Below are 24,900 nucleotides of genomic sequence, written 5' to 3'. Positions count from 1 at the left end.
TACTGAGTTGGAGTCCCAGAGTGAACATCAACTCTGATATACAGGTACATTCAGCGGACGAGTCCCAAAATAGGAAGAAACGCGCGGATTCCACTGCTAGCCACTATCCATCTTTGCTTATAAAATCTTGTGAATTAAGGCAATATCGAGGCATATGCGAAGTATGCACACATGCCAATAAGAGACTGATCAATTACAGTCTTAAACCTCAATGGGAAGATACAAGCAAAACAATACCAAGTGAATTCATTGCCAAGATGTTCAAAATCTAAATTAGACACATATTTCTGTAGATTGTCCACTGTCATTATCGTGTCGAGTCATTGCGATTAACTTCCATGTTGTGCAATTGATGTTCCATAGCTGTAAACAAAGTAGCTTTAGGGTGTCCAGTTTTTTTTTACTGTAGTAAAAAGTTTTCATGAATTCAATAGTTCTTTGATTTGTCAGTAATTAATCTTCTAATTGAACGTTTGGTTCAGTTTCATAAGCTACTTTAGTAATTTCCAGATTAAATCTATACGACAACTTAAATATACGAGAAAAGGTGCTAAATATCAAACGAACATTTTAGTCTAAGGTTAGTTTATGCACACAAAATCTAGGGTAATTATGGCATTTTAGATGACCTTGGGCTTCTGGAAGGTTCTGGAACTCTTCTAATCATAGTGGCAGGATAGGTAATCATTCAGTTGAAAACTTGGCACGTGACTGTTCGCTTTCTAGATGTTTCTGAGATACTTCTATTGAATGCTGATTGGATAAGATGTTTCTCAACGTTTTCAGGGTTCCACTGAACATTTTTTCCAGAAGTTTTCTAGGTCTCTCAAACAGTCAGTTGTAATATTTCTATTCGTAAAGTTATTATTCTTTTTTTTATAAGATCGTTTTCAAATTTAACAAGAATACCGAATTTCATATACTTTCCAGTAATGGAATGTAACATCATGTATATTTTATATTATTCTAGTTCTAGTGAGAAGTCGTTACCAGTAGAGTTCAGCCATGTCTGTTGTGAGATAGGAACTCACTGAAGACAATGGTGTACGGTGGCGCAACTTCGTGGATTAGTTGAAGTTAGACATTAACACCGTTTAATGCCGGCTCAGTGGTTTAGTTGATTAAGCGCCTGGCGCGAGACTGATAGGTCCTGGGTACAAATCTCGCAGGGGGCGGGTTCGTGGGTGCGCACTGCTGAGGAGTCCCATATCAGGACGAAACGGCCATCCAGTGCTTCCAGGTTTCCCATGGTGGTCTAGCTTCAGTTGACTCATGATTTCAACCAGTGAGATTTCTAAAATCTCCACGAAACCCATTCTGTTAATAATTATTCCATTTTAATTCGAACGTAACTATGATATATCAAATAGGCTACAAATGTTACAATATCTGTCATTTGTTGCTGTAAAAAATATTTTTCCAAATGTTGACTCAGTTGATAAGTGATTATGGACAATATGGCCTTTTAATGAACTACATTTGTTGCCTAGATAGCATGGTCTATATTTACATTCTGATTAAGATGTGCCAACAGCAATGAATAAGCAAACAAATAAGTAATGTTTGTTTGTTTTTGTTAATAAAATCAACAAATAAAATAATTCCGGCCGAAAACATTGAAACAATATGTATTATCAGTTCATTTCACAACATATGTACCAATATCGTTATTTTTCTTATCTGATATAACTATCAGTAAAGATGGATAGCGGCTAGTAGTGGAGTCCAGGACGCGTGTTTCATTCTATTTGGGACTCGTCATCTGGATGTACCTTCATCTCAGAGTTGATGTTCGCTCTGAGACTCGAACCAATTACCGTTCGCTTTAAACGTCATCGCGTTATCCACTTAACTACTGAGTCCTGATAGCTACTTGCTTGTGCAATGGAGTGAAGATTAAATTCACTTGGTATTGTTTGCTTGGATTTTTCCATTGATGATTAAGACTGCAATTGATCAGTCTCTTATTGGCATGTGTGCATACTGTGCGTGTTACCTCGATATTACCTTAATTTACAAGCATTATAAGCAAAGATTGATAACGGCTAGTAGTGGAATCCAGGACGCGCGTTTCATCCTATTTGGGACTCGTCAGTTGGATGAACCTGCATCCCAGAGTTGCACATATAGCAGCAAGAGACTGACCATTTGCAGTCCTAAACATCAATAGGAAGTTCCAAGTAAATGATACCAAGTGAATTTGATATGACTATCATTTAGAAAACATGAGAATTCGAATTCACAATCAATTCATGTTATTATTGTGTATTCATTAGAGTTTCTAATAAGCTTTGTTTTATTCTAACATAATAATCAGTGATCATAGAGTTGACCACAAAACCTAATGATTATAGAATTCGATTCATGATAGTGTGATTGGTATATACTAGTGGAGAATTTCACATTAGGATAAAATAGTTATTCAGAAGTTTCTAGTTCCCAATAGGTCCACTACTGATGTTGATTGATTGTAAATTATCTATGAAAGGAAAGTAGCCTCTACAAGTGTCTTTCGTTCAAAACAATAATTTGATACTATTATGTGTTAACAGAAGTTAGGGCTCATGTATTAATTTGCAAACTTCGTCTTGATTTTTTATTATACAATTGGTGATCAACATGCAGAATTCACAAATATTACTTCGGTTGATAGATAGAAAGATAGATAGATAGATAGATAGATAGATAGATAGAAAGATAGATAGATAGATAGATAGATAAATAGATAGATAGATAGATAGATAGATAGATAGATAGATAGATAGATAGATAGATAGATAGATAGATAGATAGATAGATAGATAGATAGATAGATAGATAGATAGATAGATAGATAGTATTGATATATATACATATTGAAAACCGTAGAACTTATGAAAAATTTCTGAATATCGCAAAAGTGAAACGTTGCTCTATTAGACACTATATCTTTTTATATATGCATATAGCCTGGAGATATTTCCTATAATAATTATTTTTCAAAAGAAAATATGACCAATTTTCAAATGACTTTATCCTTATTAAGACTGAATAGACTTGAATACAAGATCAAATATAATTATATTTAAATTATTATATCATTTAAAATTGAATAAAATCTTACAAAATTAGATAAAAATGTAATCTCAGAAGGGGTTTTGTGGATATTATGGTAATTTAATAGTTGAGATCATGTATCATTTGAAGCTAGAAGAGTCCTACAATAGGAAGAAACGGTTTTCCAGTGCTTCCACGTTTTTCATGGTGGTCTAGCTTCAACTGACTCACGATATCAACTATTGAAGTTACTGTAATATCCAAAAAACACCTTCTGATACTAATCAACATATGCTCACTAATGACTGGCTTCAAGTGGTCTTTCCTAGATTTCTAGTGAGATGCAGTGACCAGTGGAGCTCAACCAGATCTGTTATGAAATAGTAACTCCCTGAAGACAATGGTGGATGTGTCGCCCAATTTGATGGACTAGTTGAAGTTAGACATTACCACCGTTGGATGCCGGTCGGCCAAGTTGTCTATAGGTTAAACGTTCGCGTACGATACGGAGGATCCTGAATTCCAGTCCCCCATACGAGATCGTGAATTCGCACTGCTGAAGAGTTGTATACTTGGAAGAATTGACCATCCAATGCTTCCAGGTTTTCAATGGTAGTCTAGCTTAAATCGACATATGAATTCAACTAATAAAATTACTATAATCTCCCATTCTGTTAAAAGCATAAGTTCGGGGGAAAATACAGTTTTTCAAATTATTCACATCATAGTAATAATAATAATAATAATAATAGTAATATTATTATTATCAATAATAATAATAATAATAATACTGCACACACATATGTATATATATGATGTTTCGTCCACCTACGCAATCACTAAACATCCAATCATTTATTTGTAATTTGTGTGGGCGTTAAACAGAATAAAATAAAATCACAAAGAACACGTACAACAATTATCAATGAAGTTAATAAATCACTGAGTCGAAATTAAAAAAGAGAAAAAAGTAATGACAACAACAACAACAACTCAACTTCAGTTAAGTAGAAAGAAAAGAAAATAAAGAATAGCAATAAAACCTACGCAATAATTTAAGTAGACAATAAATTAAAGTGTAATTGGGTAGACAAGCTTATTGTACTAGAACAAATGAGTAATTACTTACTTACTTACTTACTTACTTACTTACTTACGCTGGTACTCCTCATGAAGGAGCATAGGCTGCCTACCAGCATTCTTTAGCAAATAGGCGAGACTATAATTTATGGTCAACCATTGAACAAATCTCTAATGACCTTGAAAAATATTAATCAAACAGAAAACAGCTAGTATATTGCAAAAATATATTATACAAAACCAAAGAATTATAATGGATACACTTCTTTTACATGGTTTTAAAACTTTTCAAGGTTAAAAAGAGGTTTAGAGGTCCTGAAGTCGTAATGCATACGATAGAGGAACTCATCCATATGGCTCCGTAATGGTCGATTCTCTGGAGCCATGATAAGGTCGTAAAGACTGTTTCAGCCTCAACCACATAGGTCCAATATTGTTTGTGTACACTCCGGTTGTTGGGTTCACAAAATGCCACTTGTGGAGAACGAAACAATGAATATAAGCAAGTCTATGTAGCCATCGGTACGCTCTCCGTATCTTAATACCCGGATGCATATAATCCCGTATAATTGATACTATCATCGTAGTCCGTTGGTTTTTAATCCGTCGGAAATGTCCCTTTTGATATGACCTGTCGTAAATTCCTAGGACCTTGAGATACATTTATGAAAATGCTACTAACCCATTCTTCTTTAAAATTACGTCCTCCGTTGAATTTTCGTTTTCTGACAACTGTTTCGTTTATTTCAACGATTCTCTCGACTCCCTCCAAACGACTCGTGCATGCTTGTCATTTTTACTGCGCATTTATCTCTACAATACTCATTCCACTGAACAGCCGAATCTTCAGTAACATCTGCAAATGTTGCAGTCAGTGTTACTGGTGCTTCTGTTATCCAGTTCGCAACAAGTATCGTAATTTGCTTTAGTCTCAACCTGGATCGAGTGAATAGAGTTCCTCGTCTTGTAGAGTTCTCCCCCAAACATATATTACATCGAAAGACAACATCACCACATTAGTCTTCACAAGGTCCACAAGTCATTTGATCAACACAACCACAAATAAAAGAACTTCTTAGCACTCTCACTTCTTGTAGCCGATCAATTATAATATTTTCTCTAAGATTCACTGTGAACCGATCGTACGTGACTATCAGGTACTGAATCTGGACTTCTCCCTCTAGTTGACGTGGATGAGACACACTAGAATATTTTGCCTATCTTGTCGTTTTACCACTGATCCTTCGTTTTATTCACCGATTTTTAAGTGATCTTATAATCTCTTCAAATATATCAATAACATTAGTCTTGACAACTGTAGGGCTGATGTGATTATGATTATTAAAACTATTTGTTAATTGCTTATTTATATTTTATTAAAGGAGCCAAATTTATGAAAATACTGTTTGTTTTGTATATAGAATAATCAATAGTATCTGAGTTGTTAAAGTTTTTCTTTATTCTATGTGTCATGTTTTTTGTTTTCATGGTTGATTAAACTCTAAGCAAAGAAATCAGACATTCTCCTTCCTGTTATCTCATCATTTACAAATGAGACAACTATATCACTTCCTATACAAATGAATATAATGGATATTCACACTTCATAACATATATAAACATACATTCAAACAAATTATACATTGAACATGAATATTATCAGCGCTTGGCGCGAGACTGATAGGTCCTGGGTTTGAATCTCGCGGGGTGCGGAATCGTGGATGCGCACTACTGAGGAGTCCCATACTAGGACGAAACGGCCGTTCAGTGCTTCCAGGTTTTTCATGGTGGTCTAGCTTCAATTGACTCATGATTTCAATCTATGAAATATGGATTGTAATGAATGAATTTCAAATAATTCTTCAGGTTTACTTAACTATACTTTTGATAATTATTAAATTAAACAATACAATGGAGAATAAAACAGTTAAGTGATAAAAGGTAATCGGTTGGAAACCATACCCTTGAGTGACATTGTTATTAAAATAAGTTAGGAATGTGTAAATATAGCTTTGAGGCAACTAATGGTGCGTTTTTTTACTTCACACTGTCGTTAATAAACTTCACTGTCTGATACATTATCATTAAACAATCCGATACATGATAGACAGTAACGCAGATTGTGATATTCACACTGACTGTCTAAGTAGCAATAGACAATAACATGTTTGTTTTATCCATGTTGATCAAATTCTATTAACAGTGTGCAGTGTGGCGTCGAGTCACGGTTGATTATGATCACCACTACAGGAAGACTACGTGCTAGCTAACCGACAAGATCCCCCGTAAGCCAAATATCAGAGGGCAGTTGATAGTTGTAGTTGAGATGTACTTGTTGGCGATCTCGTGGTATCGAAAGAATACCGAGATTGTGCCAAAGGAGTACAAGCGGAATCACTGAGCAAACGTAAGTGCGTGCAAGGTCACAAGCAACGGAAAAATGTCTTTAGTACAGTTAAACAAGCAAGTACAGTAAAACAATCACTGGTACAATTGGTTATAATAATAATTGTTTCCATTAAACCAATCGCGTTCTCTTGATAAAAGTAGGTCACTACAAGTGTAACTGATTCACACGGTTTTAAATCTCTCATAGAATATCAGTTTTCTTAGAGTTCCAGATGGCAAGTAAGATTAATTATTGGTCATGTAGGTTTTCTTGTTGACTATCTCGAACTTCCTTAATTAGTATACTTGATGTCATGTCATTTAAACCAGTAACTGAATTTCACTTCAGTCGATAAAGTTTAATCCCAACTAACGAATCAGATAATCATGGTATTGATTATTACTTAGTGGATAGCTAATGTATATATGTAATCAGAAAGTCAAAAAAAATGTAGAATAACGTTTTGTAATTAAATCACTGTCTTGTGACTGAGGTTCGGTACGACCTTACTGTAATTGAGGAATGGTTAACCTTATTTTAATACAAATGGATTTTTATGGCAGATTCGATAAAACGGCAATCGCCGCACAGTACTTCTATAATAATTCTCTATCACGAAGAAACACAGGAAGAAGATGAAAATACGAAAAACCTGACAATCAAGTAGACGTATTACAAGTGAATAATTCTGTATAAAAACAGTAACAAAACATGATCCCGAAGAACACAAAGAATTACGGAACCTTAAGTACCAACAATCAATCAGAAAAGAGTAAAGGTAATAAGAAAATTAACATTAAGAAATAAAAAGTATGCACGGTTATGGTTACTTGTAAGAACTTAACATTTATAATCATGTAATCTCTTTAACAAACCATATACTCTGAATAAATCCTATAGATTTTGAACTCAACCACATATGAGACTGGAAAAGAAAGGTTCTATGTTAAAGAATATGGTACTGAGAAACGAACAATGAATAAATATAACAGAAGCTGTTTTTTTGTGGATATTATATTACTTTCAATGGTTGAAATCATGATTCAGTTGAAGCTGGACCACCATAGAAAACCTGGTAGCATTGGATAGCCGTTTCGTCCTGGGTTCAAATCTCACGAGGCAAGGACATGAATGTGCTCTGATGAGGAGTCCCATACTGGGAGGAAACAGCCATCCAGTGCTTCTAGGTTTTCCATGGTGGTCTAGTTTCAACTGATTCATGATCTCAATTGATGGTAATGAATACCTTATAAACATTGAATCAAAACTTGATCTTAATTATTCAATACATACTCATGTATCTTTCAATTCTGTTACTTAATCAACTTAATTGTAATTAATAAACATGATTGGATTGTAATTACTAATAAACTGATTCAATTCAACTACTATTTTCTTTTGGTAACTTTTATTCATTAATTTACTTAATTAATTAATCTTTTCTGCTTGATTGGTTATTTTACTATTTACAATGTATAATGTATAGATTTAGTAATCATATATACAAATAAGTTAATCAGTAGTACTTTGACAAGTAGTATATATATATACATAAACTAGAATACACTAACTCCTGTGAATTTAAACCGACATAAGTTTCCATTTAGAATTATGTATGTATATATGCTTGATTAATGAACCATTAAATAGAATGATATATTCTTTTAAAAGAGATTTCAATATATCATCCTCATTGATGATATTTTTAGCTTTGAGTGTAAAATACATTGTTTTTTCTTTATTTATACTAATTGCTTTCTATTCTCGCTCTTCCTTTCTTGATCTTCCGCATCTTCTGCTGCCAGACATTACATTCCTGACTTGCGTCATATACTACTTATATTAATATAAGTAGCACGCATCACAGTAGAATAACATATTTAAACAAATAGAAATCATTTTTAGACTATGATAAGAATAAATTGTTATGTATTCTTAAAGTGGAATTCATGAATCAATCTAAGTTAGACCCTCATTGAATATCTGGAAGCAATGGATAGTTGTTATGTCTTAACACAGGACTCCTTAGAGGTACACATCCATAATCCTTCAGCAAAGAGGACTCGAACTTTGGATCTTAGATTTCGAAAATACTAATCATTTGCTCATTACTGAAGAGCTTGAAGATAGATTTTTTGAACTTCTAGCAGAAGATATGACCTGTGAAGTCCAATCCGTGTCAGGTATGAAATAATTATCCACTTCAGACGACGGATGAAAGGTCGCTCATGATCATGGATAGATTGAAGTTAAACATGAACATTTTTGAATGCAAGTTAACTCAGTGGTCTAGAGGTTAAGTGTTCGTGAGAGATACCGAAGGTCCTGGATTTGAATCCCATGTGTGTGATCGTGGAGGCACATTGCTGTAGGAATCCCATACTGATTCCGAGAAGCACCAAGTTGTATCGCCTCATTTTTGTATCAATTTGACTGGTCCTTCCTGTCTCACGCATTGTCCAAATATTCCGTGTACCTATGTTAATTGTTACTCTGGTTGTTGGAAGGAGAATCTGTAACGTGACTTCCGAAGAACCTCCGCCTTCATCATAGGGCGTCATAATTCTTCCTTTCCAAGATTACAAGTACGCCTTGCTGATGAATCACAGTGAAAAACCTTGCCTTCGTGGTGTGTCCTGCAAACTGCATCCGTCCAAAGTAAGTATAGGTGTAACTCAAGAATATGAGCTCCATTAGATGTATGCCAACTTTCGAATCAAATGTCCCAATACATTTGATGAATATTTTCATACTTATCTCATTCTTCATTGAGTACAATGCAATATCATCTTCTTAAATGTATTTTTACATTAAACGAAATGTCTCTATAGTATTTTCAATCACTTTCAATGGTTTATCGATCTATAATAGTAAAAGACACTAAAGTTTCAATCATTCCGTTATATGAAACATTCATATCATTGTGGAGTCATTGAATCAATTTTACATTACAAATAATAAATAATCACTTTTGAAAATGATCTTTTCCAAAATTATATTTACTTACTATTACTTACGCCTAATATTCCTAATGGAGCATAGGCCACCTACCAGCATTCTCCTACACACTCTGTCCTGGGCCTTACTTTTTAGTTCTATCCAACTGTTGTTTATTCTTCCCACGTCTATCTCCATTTCTCGGCGTAGTGTGTTCTTTGGTCTTTCTTTTTTACTTTGGCCTTGAGGATTCCGAATGAGGACTTGCCTTGTGACGCAGTTAGGTACTTTCCCCAATGTGTGTCCTATCCACTTCCAGCGCTTCTTCCTGATTTCTTCCTCCGCTGGGCTATGATTTGTTTTCTCCCACAGTTTAAGTAGTTTGAATCATTTTTTATTGTTAGCGTTTTTATAGCGAGTTAGTTTTCTACGGGGTGGGGTCGCTAACCCCATGCCCAACCCTCCTCCTTTATGCGACCTTAGGACCAGCAGTAGCCCCAGGGGGCATCCAGGCGGATTTCACAAAATTATACATGGAATAATTAGACATAAAAAAATGCTAACCATTCTAGGAGAATAACAATAATTATGTTTTTTGGCTTTTTCTTACAGTTCAGGAATTAAACTGTTAAGGCGGTTGCACAAAACAGAAAACTGAAAATCAATAAACAATGTCACTTTTATTTCAAACGACTATATTTATTGGTTATTTGGTTTCATTATCAACTCAAACTAATATTGGTAAGTTTAGTAATGAGAATATTTATGCACAAAAAATATGTACAATGATATCGATTGATTTCAAGGAAGGTTCTTTCAATTTAAGAAATTTTATTTTACCGAATTCATTCTTACATCTTCTTTCTTTGTTTATATCATAAACTGATTTTAGTTAGATAACCATTGAAAATCATTAAGTAGTATTCTATTCTATTCTCATGATTAACTGTTGTATCCATGTTGCTTATTATTTATACTTGAGAGAACGATGAACCAAAGTGCGATTCTCACGAGGCAAAGTAAGAACATTAAGACTGGTGCAAGTGAAGATTCATTAAACCCAAAGCATGACGATGTTCCTAGTCGAAAATACACTCAGTGTATACTGATTGTTCATCCATGTTGACTGCTAATTAGAATCAACTCATTTATATAATACCCAGAGATATAACAAAATCACATGTTGTCTATCATGCCGAGCATAGTTCACGTTAATTTTATGTAATAATATCATGTCCTGAGATTACTTACTTATATACTTACGCCTGTTACTCCTCGTGAAGGAGCATTGGCTGCCCAGTAGCATTTTCCACTCATTCCTGTCCTGGACAATCCTTTCTAGTTGTTTCCAGTTGCTATTCATCCTTTTCATGTCTGCTTCCAATTACCGACAAAGTGTGTTCCTTGGTCTTCCTCTTTGCCGTTTGCCTTCAGGATTATAAGTTAGGGCTTGCTGCGTGATACAGTCTGGTGATTTCCGTAATGTAAATCCTACACACTTCCAGCGTCTTTACCTAGTTTAGTCTTTAGCTGGAATTCGGTTTGTTCTCTCCTACAGTAGGCTGTCCCTCATGGTATCCGGACAACGGACATTGAGTATCTTGTGTAGATAACTATTCATAAATACTTGCACCATTTTAATGATAGTTGTAGTAGTTCTCGAAAATTCATCTCCGTACAGTAGAACTGTCTTGACGTTTGTATTGAAGATCGTGACTTTGATGTTGATTGACAGTTGTTTTGACTTGCACATGTTCTTCAATTATAAGAATGCGGCTCCTGAGATAACAGCACGCTCACATAAATTGATGTTTTATCGAATAAATTATCACACTGGAAAACAAAACAGATAATACACTGAATAATCATCATATTGAATTAAAAACGGAAGTAATGCTGAACAAGAATCACAATAAGTTAATAATGCAATTTCGTCTTCTCATTGTGTTATATCAGTTTCATTCTAGTATGAGAATCATCATTAGTGTTTGTTCATGACTCCACCACTAATCAAATCAATTACCTTCAAGTTTCTAAGGGGAATTATTTATCTTCAGACTACTGATCCAAGATCCACTAGTTTACATCCTTGACTTCAATCGATTCATATTGTCGCGTAACCATTTTTCAATGGTATTAGGGTGACTATATTACACCCAACACTCTTAAGCTCCACTAGTTATGATTTCCCATTAGAATCCATTATTCTTTCTTGTGTAGAACTATTATCACCGAAATGTCATAATATATTATTTGTCCGGTCGAAGTTATTAAATTGGAATTATGTTCGGTTTTGTAGTGTCTGTTCAACAGTACGTTCACGACGTACCCTAAATAAACAATCAAAATTTGTACATAACTAGATCACATGTAGTACAAAATTGAGTAATCGGTAAGTAAAATGAAAGCTTAGATTCAGAGCAGTATAACAAATATCAGTGAAACTATAACTTATGGATGACCTTTGGGCGACGCTAGAATGACCTTGACAGTGTCCACTTAATTACCAGGATCAAATGAGGGTTATAAACCTATGTGAGGAATACGAACTGACATCAGCTATAATGCCAAAACTCAATTTATCCAAATGGATGAGCGAATTTCGCGCCAAAATTCGAGACCTATTATTTTATACGTGATTGGTTCGTCCATAAATTATAATCTCGCCCAAATATCTAATTAAAGCACAATGAAATTAGATGTCTGTATATAACAAATTGCCGTAAACTTGTTTTAAATGTTCCATCCATCTTAATTATGTAACTATATACAGAAATAATTTATGCGCAAAGAATGTTTATCTTAGAAATTTGTCGGACCTAAAAAAAATAAATATTCAGTTAAGCAATTTAAAGTTTTCGGCAAATTTGATTAATTACTATCAGAAAGAGGTTTTGTGGAGATTGTAGTTATTTTATTAGTTGAATTCATCAGTCAATTGAAGCTAGATCACCATGGGAAACCTGAAAATACTGAACGGTCGTTTCATTCTAGTATGGGACTTTTAAACAGTGCGCATAACGACTCCGTTTGTGGGACTTAAACCCAGAGCCTCCGGTCTCGCTTGTGAACGCTTCACCTCTAACTGCTGAAGAGTCCTATATTAGGACGAAACGCTCGTTCAGTGCTTACAAGTTTTCCATGGTGGTCTAACTTCAATTGACTCAGAAATTCAACTGTTAAAATTAATATAATTCATTGTTTAAATACATAGGAAATCCAATAAACAAATCTGTTATTGTGACCAATAAATAAGAGAGAATAAGACTAACACTGATGATAATAAGTAAATGAATAGAGAAGTTTAGTTGGGTAGTGACAATGATATCAAGTGTATTAATAATTAAATGACCATGTAATTATATGAGTGAGCATAAAATTAATTATTTAACTAATCATGTCACGCTGTAGGTAAGTTAACAAGGGGAAAAAAGAACATTATTAGCATGAGAAGAAAGTCGTTTGCACTATTGAATGCTATGGTTTATATAATAGACTTAACGTAGTTAGACAACTAGCAAAAACTAAATAGTACTAGATAACATAAAATGGTACAAAAGAGCACAATAACATAAATTAACCAAATCTGACATCCAGAGCTTTCAAGTCTTATGTGCAGTACTACACCAGAACGAAACAGCTTTCCAATATCTTCTTGTTTTCAATGAATTTTTAGTTAAATCTATTGCGTGATGTATGACTTCGAATTTATAAATCTTCACAATCCTTGATAATAACAATATTGTTTCCAGTTGTATCTCCATCAGAAGCGAATAAGTCTTGACAGTAAGGTTGAAAATTGATTAGTTATGGTATGCATAACAATAACTTGAATAAATAATTCAACATTGTAATCCTTGTTAAAACCTTGGAAAATAAACTGAACAATGAAACAATGATGATTAAAAATGTTGAATAATAAACAATGTGTGAATGGTTAGTTAAATATTACATAAGGAGTAAAGAAGAGAATATACAAAAAGGAGTAAAGAGGAACAAATAAGCAAAGGGTAAAAGTAATCCTCAGACTAAATAAGAAATAGATGGATTACAAACTTCCTCGACATCTAAGGATTACGCTTGTAGGCTTGAATGACCACAGTCTACTCTATACATAGCGAAAGGTATGTACTTTTTGTATTATGGACTCATGAATTGTCTTAACTGATTTAATATTCTTCACATATACACTTACATAGTACTGAATATTCGAATGAAGCCTTATAATGATTCAACTGAAAACAGTTTTGTTATTGCAAAAAGTTTTAAACGATGAACTAACTTTAAATAAATAACGAATAAAACCGAAAACTTACTTCATCGCTGTTTTTTCTCGTTATAGGGCTCTTCAGGAAGCCTGAAACTTATAGATTGAATCATATTATTATTATCTTCCGTTATAACTAAAGAACTAATATGAATGGAAAACTCAGTACATAACTATTACATATGAAATGCTATGAAATAAACTTTTAAAAAGAAGTTTCTATCGTGTTTTTTTTCATTTTTCAGGGCATGCAAGGAACAATCATCACTGGGACCTAGAAAAGGAAGCACAACAACAACAATATCAAGATGACATTGATCTTATTGATGAGCATAATGATGATGATGATGATAATAATGCTAATGACGATGATAATCAATATTTGTATTTATTTAATTTAAATAGACAACCATCCTATTCAACTAACTTCAGGCGTAAAGTATTTTCAGGTCCAAAAATCAATTTACCTATTGATATGGATGAAGATGTTGATAAACTACAAGAATCGGCTTCTTCTTCTTCTTCTTCTTCTCCTTCGCCTCCTACAGATGAAAACATTGAATATTTAAATCTAATTTGGCCAAATCTAATTTATTATAGAAATCCTTTAAAAAAACGTGATTGGTTGAATGAAAATACTCAACTAACGGATAATAGTTTGATTGTAAAAAAAATGCCAGAAACTATAAAATGGTCTACACCAATTCAACCGGGCAATTCAAAAGATTTACGTAAATTACGTAATCTAGATACATTTAATACAGAACAATATAAACATCGAGATAAAGCAAAATCAGATGGTAAGTGTATAATAATCTAGTTAATTGTCTTGTTTGTTTACATTTTTATTCATTCAAGAGAAAAAAGTTAGCAGTAATAGAAATGGTGGCAATGCAAGAAGATGATCCCACGAGGCGGTGTCGTGGATGCGCTGAGGAGTCCCACAATAGAACCAGACGGCCGTCCAGTGCTTCCAGATTTTCTATAGTGGTCTAGCTTCAATTGATTCATGATCTCAACAACTGGAATTATTACAATTTCCAAAAAACCCTTCTGATACTAATTTATTTGTTTGACTAAAAATCAGATTATTAATCGATCAATAAATGAATAAAGTGTGTTACTTGAAAGACTGTCATTTCTCTCTTTCTTCCATCAATATCATATTGTAGGGTAATGACAGTTATTAAAGTTCAGAAGTGGTAAGTATTCGACATCAGGAAATGCATCATGTTCTATTTAGGACTCGTCATCTGGATGTATTTGTATTTCAGGTTGATGTTCATACTGTAACTCAAGCCTGCTCTGTTTCGATCTAAACACCAGCTACTGAGCTTGGAAAGCCACCAACTTGTTTAAGAAGTATGAATTTCATTTTTAAGAGTTTATACTTTTTTATTGTTAATTTTAATGAATGGATTTAATCAGTCTCTATAACTATAATTGATACCTGAATGAATCTTTACTTGTAATTAGATTTTAAACATTGAAGCATTCCATTCAAGCTACATATATATCAGTAGAGATTGGTCATTTGTGCTCTCTAACATCAACAGTGAGAACTCCGGGAATCCCCTCTCGAAGTTAGTCTCTAGTAAGTAAATGTCAGTTTCCAGTTTAGGATTGTGGAGATTGTTGAAGTTCATTGAAATCGTAAACTGATCATGAACCGTGACCAATGGAGTTGAACTCTGTCGGCTGTGATACAGTTACCCATCGAAGACAATGGAAGATGATCAGCAATATCGTGGATTAGTTGAAGTTAGGGATTAACATCGTCGGATGCCAGTGGGCTCAATGATCTAGATGTTGGGCGTTAGGGAGAGACCGGAGATCCTGGGTTCAAATCCCGCGTGCGGGATTGTGGATGCACACTGCTGACGGCTGTTCAGTGCTTCCAGACTTCAAATGGTGGTCTAACAACGGTCGATTCATGAAATCAATGTAAGTATAAGGAATCTCGAACATATAGTGTTAAGTAAAAATCCTCGTATATCTAAGGATTCAGCAAACCCTATTTTTATGAGAGGTCATTCACGACCCAAACAACTCAACGTTATCATCTAATCACCGAACAATCAACAAACTTTGTATTCGCCTTACAATTCTTGCCCATAGTACTACATAAGTCAACTTGAAATCAACTTTGTATGCACATGCATCTTTCCAACCATTTCATTCTAGTTTAAAAATCATCTTTGATTAAGTTCATCAACTAACCGTTTCAATTCTAAAAAGCCGTTAGGTATGTCCTGACTAATACGGTGTTGAATCTTCTGTTTATCATTCATTTTAATATCGTTATCGAGTCACACAAAGTCTAAAAATTATAGTTTGCATCAAAAACTGACCATAGTTACTCAACAATTGCAAACCAGGAAGCAACGGATAATTGCTTCATCACAGTAAATGTTCCTGATCAGTGCATATCCACGACACCAATTCCAGAAATACAGGCTGTGAAATTCAGGTGTCAGAATTAACACTGAATCGTCATCTAACTTTAACCAGCTTGCGGTATTTCCTGATCATCTTTCAATCCCATTAGTGAGTAACTGCTTCACACTCGAAACCCGGATGTACCTGCATCCCAGAATTGATGTCTACTCCATGTTCACTCCAAAGCTCAAAGCCAGTACCGTTCGCTTCAAACGCGATCACGTTATCCACTTAACTAATGAGTCCCGACAGCCACTTGCTTATGCAATGAGATGAAGTTAAAATTCATTTTGGTATTGTTTGTTTGAATATTCCCATTGATGTTCAGGATTCAGTAGCTAAGTGGATAACATGATGACATTTGAAGCAAACGGTACCGGGTTCGATTCCCGAAGTGAACATCTACTCTAGAATGCAGGTACATCCATCTGATGAATCCAAAATAAGACGAAACACTCATTCTGGATTCCATTGCTAACCTCCATACTTGTTAATTAAGGCAATATCAAGGCAGTCCGCACAGGATGCACATATGCTGATAAGAGACTGATCAAATGCACTCCTAAGCATCAATAGAAAGATTCAAACAAACAATACCAAATGAATGAATGTCTTATGCTCTATCCATGTTGGGCTTGTTGATGTATACTGATGAGGCATCTTATACTAGTATATAACAGTTCTCCAGTACTTCTTAATGTTGATTGCTTGTCTAAAAAAAGGGAATTAGTTTATGATGTAAACTATGAGAAATCAAAATAGTCAGAATTCTCATACATTCGTTTTATACCATTAAGTTTACTAAAAAAAGGAATTATGTAATCAACATGGCAGTATAGCGACTCATGTACAATTGAGTTTATTCTCATTTAACTCAGTTAAGCCCTTTTGTTAACTTATTTAACGGACAAAGTCATCTATACTATAACAATTCATTGCACCTTTATTATTATTGTACTTGTATGAAATATGTATGCTTGAACATTGTTTACCGCCTACGCATATATTCATTCCGCTAGCTTTATTATTAGTTGCTTAATCGGTTCGATGACCCGTCCATTTCCCTATATATATGTATATATGTACATTTACACCATATACACTGCTACTGCTACTACTACACTCGCAGTTGGCTGACTCATTCGTTTGGCCTCTCTGCTTTGTGGTCTGAATTATCTGCTAATAAAACTGTAGTAGCTGCTTCTTTTTACCTTCTGATTTAAAACAGTGTGGGAGATTATATGACAACAGTACGAGGGTGATTAGTAATCGAAGCACAGCCATTACAACAGAATATTATCTTCCAAATTATATAACAAGTTGATTTTCGTTCATTGACTTAACTAGAATAGGGAAAAAATGTATAATTTTTATCCCATCGAAATATCATTAGTAAAACAGATAATAAAAATCTTAATTTATCTGTATGAAATTGGCAATAAAAAGTTCGAAAACAAAAAATGAACAACTCCTAACTCACTATTCGCCATGGTTACTACCACCTAAATTATCGTTGCTTCATTTGATAAAGCCGGGTGTTATTAAATTATTCTAATGAATATTTGTACAAAGTGTAGAGAGTAGTTATTATAGTGTTAAAATTACTTAGCCTACACAGAATTGTACTATTTTTATCTAAGCTTCAATTAGAACATGAAAAAAACGACAACCTACTTATCCCTATGTTTGTATTGACTTAAAAATTCATAGGATTATGTATAGAAATCTACAGGATCACAATACATTATTAATAATATTCATTATAATTAACAACTACTTAATTCAATAAGTAGTATGCTTGATTAGTTGAATGATTTCTTAGCATCAAATAATTAGTATTGTATAAATTTTTTTTTATTTACATCTACATATACACATTGATTTCTGAATTCTGACTGACTGGTACGGTGTTCTAGACAGAGAATAGCTGATGATACTTAGTGGGGAGATCTAGAGGTCCTTGTGGAACGGATTCCGAGGCTTACTAACCCACCATGTAAATGTACTTTAGTGGGGACCGCGGCCTCACAAGTCTTTGCATGCATAATGGTATTGCACCAAAAGAACAAGTAATGAGAATTACGATTTACTTGTCCTGGATGTATATAATCTACTTGCATACTAGATAACACACAAACTTTCATCCGAATATCACTTGGCATACATAAAGCTATACATACGTTGTGAGCAAATATACGCTGCATGCACACTGGCAACACAGGTTCTACCCCATGCATCCCATAGCATAAACATAGGTATATTCGCCCATCTAGGAGGGTGGATGTTTACCGCTCCCAATGAAAACGTACTTACTACACCAGACTGACTCTTACACATTATATGCATATCATTCACACCATGGCTATCACCGCAGTATTTCATGACACACATAAGCATAAGCACTCTCTTAGAGGAGGTTATTGGTCACCTCGCCCTGGTGTTTGCTACCACCTCTTTTTATTAAGTCCTCGACTCGATAGACAGATCGCTGATTTTATGAGACATAGGGCAGACATCTTTGCAGCTCAGCGCTTCCTTTGTACGACACCATTTGAGTACCCTTTGCATATACCTATATACTTGAACTACATAGGTCCGAAAACTTCTGCAACTCTCACACATAAGAATACATATTGGTTAGCTTGGGCGGTAAAATGAGCCCTGGATATAGTATAGAACTGGTCAGATACAACAGAGTGGGTAATCAATCCGGTCTCTGCAACCACCTAAGTTGGCTGGCAGAGTTGCCCCCAATATCCAGCAGCACCACAAAGAAACCTTAGGTCGGATTTTGCTGTATCCTTTTTTATTCATAAGTGATTTACTCAGATTCTATTTTCCTTCATAGCTTAATAAATTCGATGTGTGAGTTCTAGTTCAATTCTTATTTCCCGAAGACCAGAACAAAATGAAAATGCACAAATAACCTGAGTTGTTCAGCTTGAATTTAGTGGTAATTAGCTTAGTCATAGCAGCAAGAGTATAATTAAGGTAAACATGTAATTAAAGCAATCGAGACTAATTTTGAGCCACCCCTTAACCAATCAGAAGACAGCCTTTCTGAATAGATAATTAATTGAACAAGATGTTGCATAATCACTTCCTCTACAAATTACACTGAATATATATTAAAAACCCAACAACATATAAATTTAGACCAATGCCTACATCTATAAAGATGCAGATTTCCCGTATCCTCGGACCTATATAAGCATGAAAATAGATTGCTAAGAGTCCTTTTTCTTTTTATAGTTAGGGTTACCAATTCATGGTAAAGGTTAAGTATTTTGGGTCACGACTTCTATGAACTGACATCGAATATAGTGTGCAATGATCTACAACCATATTGATGGATGGATTTTGCTCAAAAATCCAAAAGGTATTATCTGATTAACTCATCTACAAAATATAACCTCAAGGAATTTAGATTTGTTTCAGGATAATGAATTTGAAGTTATGATTTGGTAACAGTATTAAATACAATCTACAATCAGTTAGATGCAATCTATAGGGACAAAACTAAGCATATGATATGTTTAACACCATCAATTTTACTTCATGATGTCATAAAGTAATTCTTATTATCATTTTAAATGTACTTCAAGTATTACATAATTATGTTTTCCTGGGTTTTGAATTTCGCTCAATAGCCTAGAAGTTATGTTTTCGATTCTGATTGGCTTATCCCTATGCAATACCTTTACCATCGTAAGTTAGGGAGGCTTCGGTTCATTAATCGATTAGCACAATTAGTCAGTTAAAATAGATTTAAAATAAAAGACTGTTTTGCGATAGTCTCAAAACTTAAAAATAGACAGCCAAGAAGTTTAAATATATGGCTTTATTATCAAGAATTCACAACATTATACCTGATAAAGACATTTATGGTTCCATACACTGTAAATATTATAGTTTAGTGTTTCTTTGACTTTAATTCACTGAGGTTTATTTATTCTTTTTTTGAATTTTTTTCTAATTAGGTACACATCAGAAACATTCTAGATCTTGGACAAACGAAAGTGAATCGGCCGTAAACGAACGAAGCAAACGTCAAGGTTTGTACAATCTCTGAAAAAAACATTAATGAACCTTGTCCTTCAAAATATTCTCACTTTCATAATCATGTTTTAGACTATCAATAGTGATCTATAATGGATGGAAAAGATGTGTTTAGTTAGTTTGTTGTAAATAAACTTTAATGAGACAAAAGAAAATATCTGATTGTTTCACATTTCTATTAAACTGTCACAAGACTTAAATATCGTCACTTTAAAGTTACTGAACAACTAGTCTTTTTAGTTCACTTGGTGTTGTTTCACTTGTATCTTCCCATTGTTATTTAAGACTGTAATTGATCAGTCTCACGTTTGCATATGTGCATCCTGTGCGGATTACCTCGATATAGTCTTCTTAGTGTAGAATATTTACACATTAATACAATTGCTGAACTGTAACAGGGTGTTAGGAATATCACTTCATTAATAATAACAATATGTCCAGTTAAGATTCTTTGTATAACTTCTCTATTCATATATATTAGTACTTAGCTTCAACAAAGACGTAAACTTTTTTCGAATAAATTAATTGTGGCTAATATTGAAATTAAAAACACGAAGTTCATCGAAGGGATCTCTTCTCAACGAATTCATTATCAAACTGCACAATCGTATATAAATATGAAACATTCATTGTTAAAGTACTAGTTCCATGAGGAAATGTGAACAAGGAATAACCAAGATTTTATAATAGAAAGATTACAATACTAGATTACGTAATACGAATAATAATAATCGACTTAATAAGTTAGTAACGAATTATAATGTGAATGTAGGAAGGTGATTAAAATGTTTTTGTTACAATAATTAAAGGTCATTAAAGGACATAGAGATGTAAAGAAAAATAAGTAAAGTGATATCATGAGCCCACATATCACAACTATTATAAAATTATATTACAGCAGTTTACCATAATTAGTTTACAACTCCGACATTTTCACGATTATGATCATGAGCCAATCTAAGTTAAACCACAAGTGAAAACATACATAAATTGGATGGGCATTTTGTTGTAGTATGAGACTTGTCAGCAGTGCGCACCCACGATCCCTCACGTATGACTCAAACTCAGGACCTTCGATATCTTACACTTGTAAGTAAGTGTAAGATACAGACCTCCAATCAACTACCTTCGATATCGCACACAGCGTTGTTCGTATTTAACTTAAATCAATCCATGATCTTGCGCAACGATTCATTGATTGCTTCAGGTGGATATCTGTCTCATATTTGACACAGATTAGACTCACCTAGTCACGACTTCTCACTAGAACTCCATGAGTTACATCTTAAAGCTAGTCACAAATGCACACATGATTGTGAGAGTTTTTTGTTATTATGTAAGTGATATTTTTTAATAGAAAACTCTGCATTATTTAGATTGAGTTTAATGAATAATTAGGAAAACATTGACAAGAAAACCAATGCACTGATTGGAACAAAGTGACGTTTTTCAAGATATTGTTTTCACTAAAAAATACAAACAAGAAATGAATTGTTCAGTTATTCTCCATCTTATTGGGTAGTTGATTGGAGGTCTGTATCATACATTTGTTAGTAGAACATGCTGATGAAGACATTCGTGGAGAAAATACAGTTTTTCTCGAGTGAAATCCTGCCTTCACCCATTTTCGAATAATGAGAAGCGTACTACTCTCATATGATTCTGAGTTAGTGGAGAAGATTTGTAACTCAAGTGGATGATTTCGATGGAGTTTTGTTCTCTGAGTTGGATGGTTTAGTCGTAGAGCTTTCATTGTTCTTCTGAACGACATCATCAGAATAAACTTTGGTTAGAAAAACGATGAAAACTCCACGACTAAACCATCCTGCTCAGAGAACAAAACTCCATTAAGAAGAAATGGATTGAGACATAAACCAATAGTTGAATTGAATGCATTCATTGTCAAGTGATCTTCGAAATCCCCATAAAATGCATTCTTGCCAAACTATCTTTTATTTATTTTTTCTTATGCTCTTTACCTTTAGGCTGATATTATTATTGTTATTACATTTATGTGCATATATCTATGCATATGTATATGCTCCCCTTCATATGAATATATTGATTGATAGACAAATCAGTATTCACGCACAAAGATAGACATGTAATAACAACCAATCATAATTCAACTCTCTCTCTCTCTATATATATATATATACATATATATCAGAATGCTTCAACTCAATCAATCAATCAGTAGTATCCAACCTGATCATCTCAAATTACAGATTAATTCTATTTTAATTCATTTAAGAGAATAAGCAAAATTTGGACGAAAAAAAAATAAAAATAAAAGATTATTCTTGATAATATTTTATTCTCTTATATGAAAATATAAGTTTTGTTTGTGTAAAATGTATTTTATTGTTTTTGTTGTTGTTGTTGTTGTTACCAACTGAATTATTGATTATAATTTTCCTATGTTTGTTTTATATATAATTATAATTAGTCATTTATTTCAAATCATTTATTATTCTAATTATGTTATGAAATTCTTAAACTTTTCATTTTCATTTCTGTTGTGTGTTTTTTGTTGTTGTTGATTTCCTTTTTTTCTTTCCTTTTTTCGTTTCTTTTTTTCTTTTCTTTTTTTCTTTCGGTAGAATTTAATCACTATGTGTGATTTGAGAATATATATTTATTAAAAAATACCAATAAATGTCATAAATTAATTAACATATACTTTCTAGTATATCAGTTTAATATTATATTAATAAATCAGTAAGGAATATTCAATAGAGAATGTCAAATATGAATACGAAAGTAGATCGTTTTTGTTTTTAAAATCTTGAAATAATACTTGTGATGGTTTTTATTCAATATAATCCTTCATATTGATAATGGTTACTAGATAACGCCTTATTGGTGTATTAATCAGAAGGTAAATACAAAGTATTAATTTCATATACAATTCATCTTGATAATAGTTAATAGATAACGTTTCAATGGTGAATACGAAGTGTTCATTACGTTTTTATTATTGTACCATATACAGATATCCTAATCTACATGAAAGTGTAGTGCCGAAAAGCTAACAGGCAAACGAGTGAGTATGCAAGTTGAATGAGCAAGTATGATAGCGAGTCAGTAAGACAATGAAAATGATTAAAATGTGGCTAGCAGAATGAATATATGCTTAGGCGGTAAGCAATGCTCAAGCATGCATATTCACAGAAGTGTAACAATAATAAAGGCACAATGATATAGAGAAGGTGTTATTGTACTGATGACTCCGTCCGTTAAATTAGTTAACAAAAGGGTTTAACCAAATTAAATGTGAACAAACTCAATTGCATATGAGCTGCTATACAGTAATTAGATAATTAAACTAGAAACATTCTAGAATCTGAATAAATCTCTGCAAACCAATAATAATAATAATAATGACATTAATAATAATAATCATGTTCTCACAAGTGACTAACCTCGTGATGTAACTCTTGAAGTTCTAGTGAAAAGCCATGACCAACACAGTTCAGCCATCTCAGATGTGAAACACAAAATAGGTGATAATTGCTTAAGTTCGTAAATCGATTGAATTCAGATAGTGACACTGTTAAATGCCAACTCAGTAGTTTGGAGGTCAAGAGTTCATGAGTGAAACCGAAGGTCCTTGCTTTGCTTTCTGGATGAGAGTGGTGAATATGTACTTGTGAGTAGTTCGATACGAGGACGAAACTATTATCCAGTACCTCCATGTTATCAATGGTAGTCTAACTAAGAACATTTCGTGTTTTAAACTATGAATATTAGAGAACTAATGAAAACTAGAAATCTCATGATTTGACGGAAAATTGAGCTCAAGACGTTAGCATTTTGTTGTAATCATAATACTATACCAAATTTAGTTAATGAATAAAATTGCACGGTTTAAGTCAAATCAATATCTCCAAGTTAATCCACAATTATCGATTGTAATCAGACATTAAAATTCTCGTAATTACCAACTAAATTAGATCACTAAATTATATAGTCTATTAATGAATAATCTACATTACGCTAATCAAACCAACGAACTACTTTTGATTCGACCGGTGTCACAAGTAACTTCCATCAGCAATTTGAGATCTTAACACTGATTCGTCCACTGAACTTCTATCCTTAATGATCAATTGGAACGATAAAACAGCCAACAAACTTATTTCTTATTATCTAAAGACTATTATTTTAACTAAAAATACACTATTCTATGCATCAGTTACACGATCTCAACGTACAACAAATAGAAGGTTAAAATTTATGCAATAATTAATCCATTTGTGCTACAAAATTGAACGATAATTGTATAATTTAATAGTTAAATTCATGAGTCAATTGAAGTTAGACCACCATGGAAAACCTGGAAGTACTGGACGGCCGTTCCATCCTAGTATGTGACTCGTCAGCAATGAACATCCACGATCCTGCCTCGCGAGATCCTAAGCCAGGATCTATCAGTCTCGTGTGCGAACTCTGAACCTCTAGACTACTGATTCGACCGTCATCCAATAGTTTTAATGTCTAACTTTAACCAATACACAAAATTGCTCCACCGTTCACCATTGTCTTCAATGAGTTACTATCTCACAACAGACCTGGTTGATGCGCAATGCTGTGAAATCTCATACGAGGATTAAGTGGTCATCCAGTGCTTCTAGGTTTCCTGTGATGGTCTAGCTTTAATACTCTTTAAATAACATCTCCAAACCCTAAT

The 24,900-nt window shown here is 33.6% G+C and overlaps 1 protein-coding gene across 1 annotated transcript in view; it reads left to right on the top strand.

Moving 5' to 3' along the window:
• The window catches only part of MS3_00009042 (uncharacterized protein), a 36,877-nt gene extending 14,399 nt beyond the window's left edge, over positions 1-22,478 (top strand). The window contains exons 2-5 of the mRNA XM_051217375.1: positions 10,055-10,183; positions 13,955-14,509; positions 20,129-20,203; positions 22,193-22,478. Of these exons, the coding sequence (XP_051064767.1) occupies positions 10,114-10,183; positions 13,955-14,509; positions 20,129-20,203; positions 22,193-22,197 (705 nt within the window). The 5' untranslated portion in view covers positions 10,055-10,113 and the 3' untranslated portion in view covers positions 22,198-22,478. The remainder of the gene's footprint in view (positions 1-10,054; positions 10,184-13,954; positions 14,510-20,128; positions 20,204-22,192) is intronic.
• Positions 22,479-24,900: the final 2,422 nt, after the last annotated feature.

The sequence above is a fragment of the Schistosoma haematobium genome, chromosome 5 (genome assembly GCF_000699445.3).
Source record: "Schistosoma haematobium chromosome 5, whole genome shotgun sequence".
Classification (NCBI taxonomy): domain Eukaryota; kingdom Metazoa; phylum Platyhelminthes; class Trematoda; order Strigeidida; family Schistosomatidae; genus Schistosoma; species Schistosoma haematobium.
Note: the sequence above shows the minus strand (reverse complement) of the source record. Positions and strands in the feature narration are given on the sequence as shown.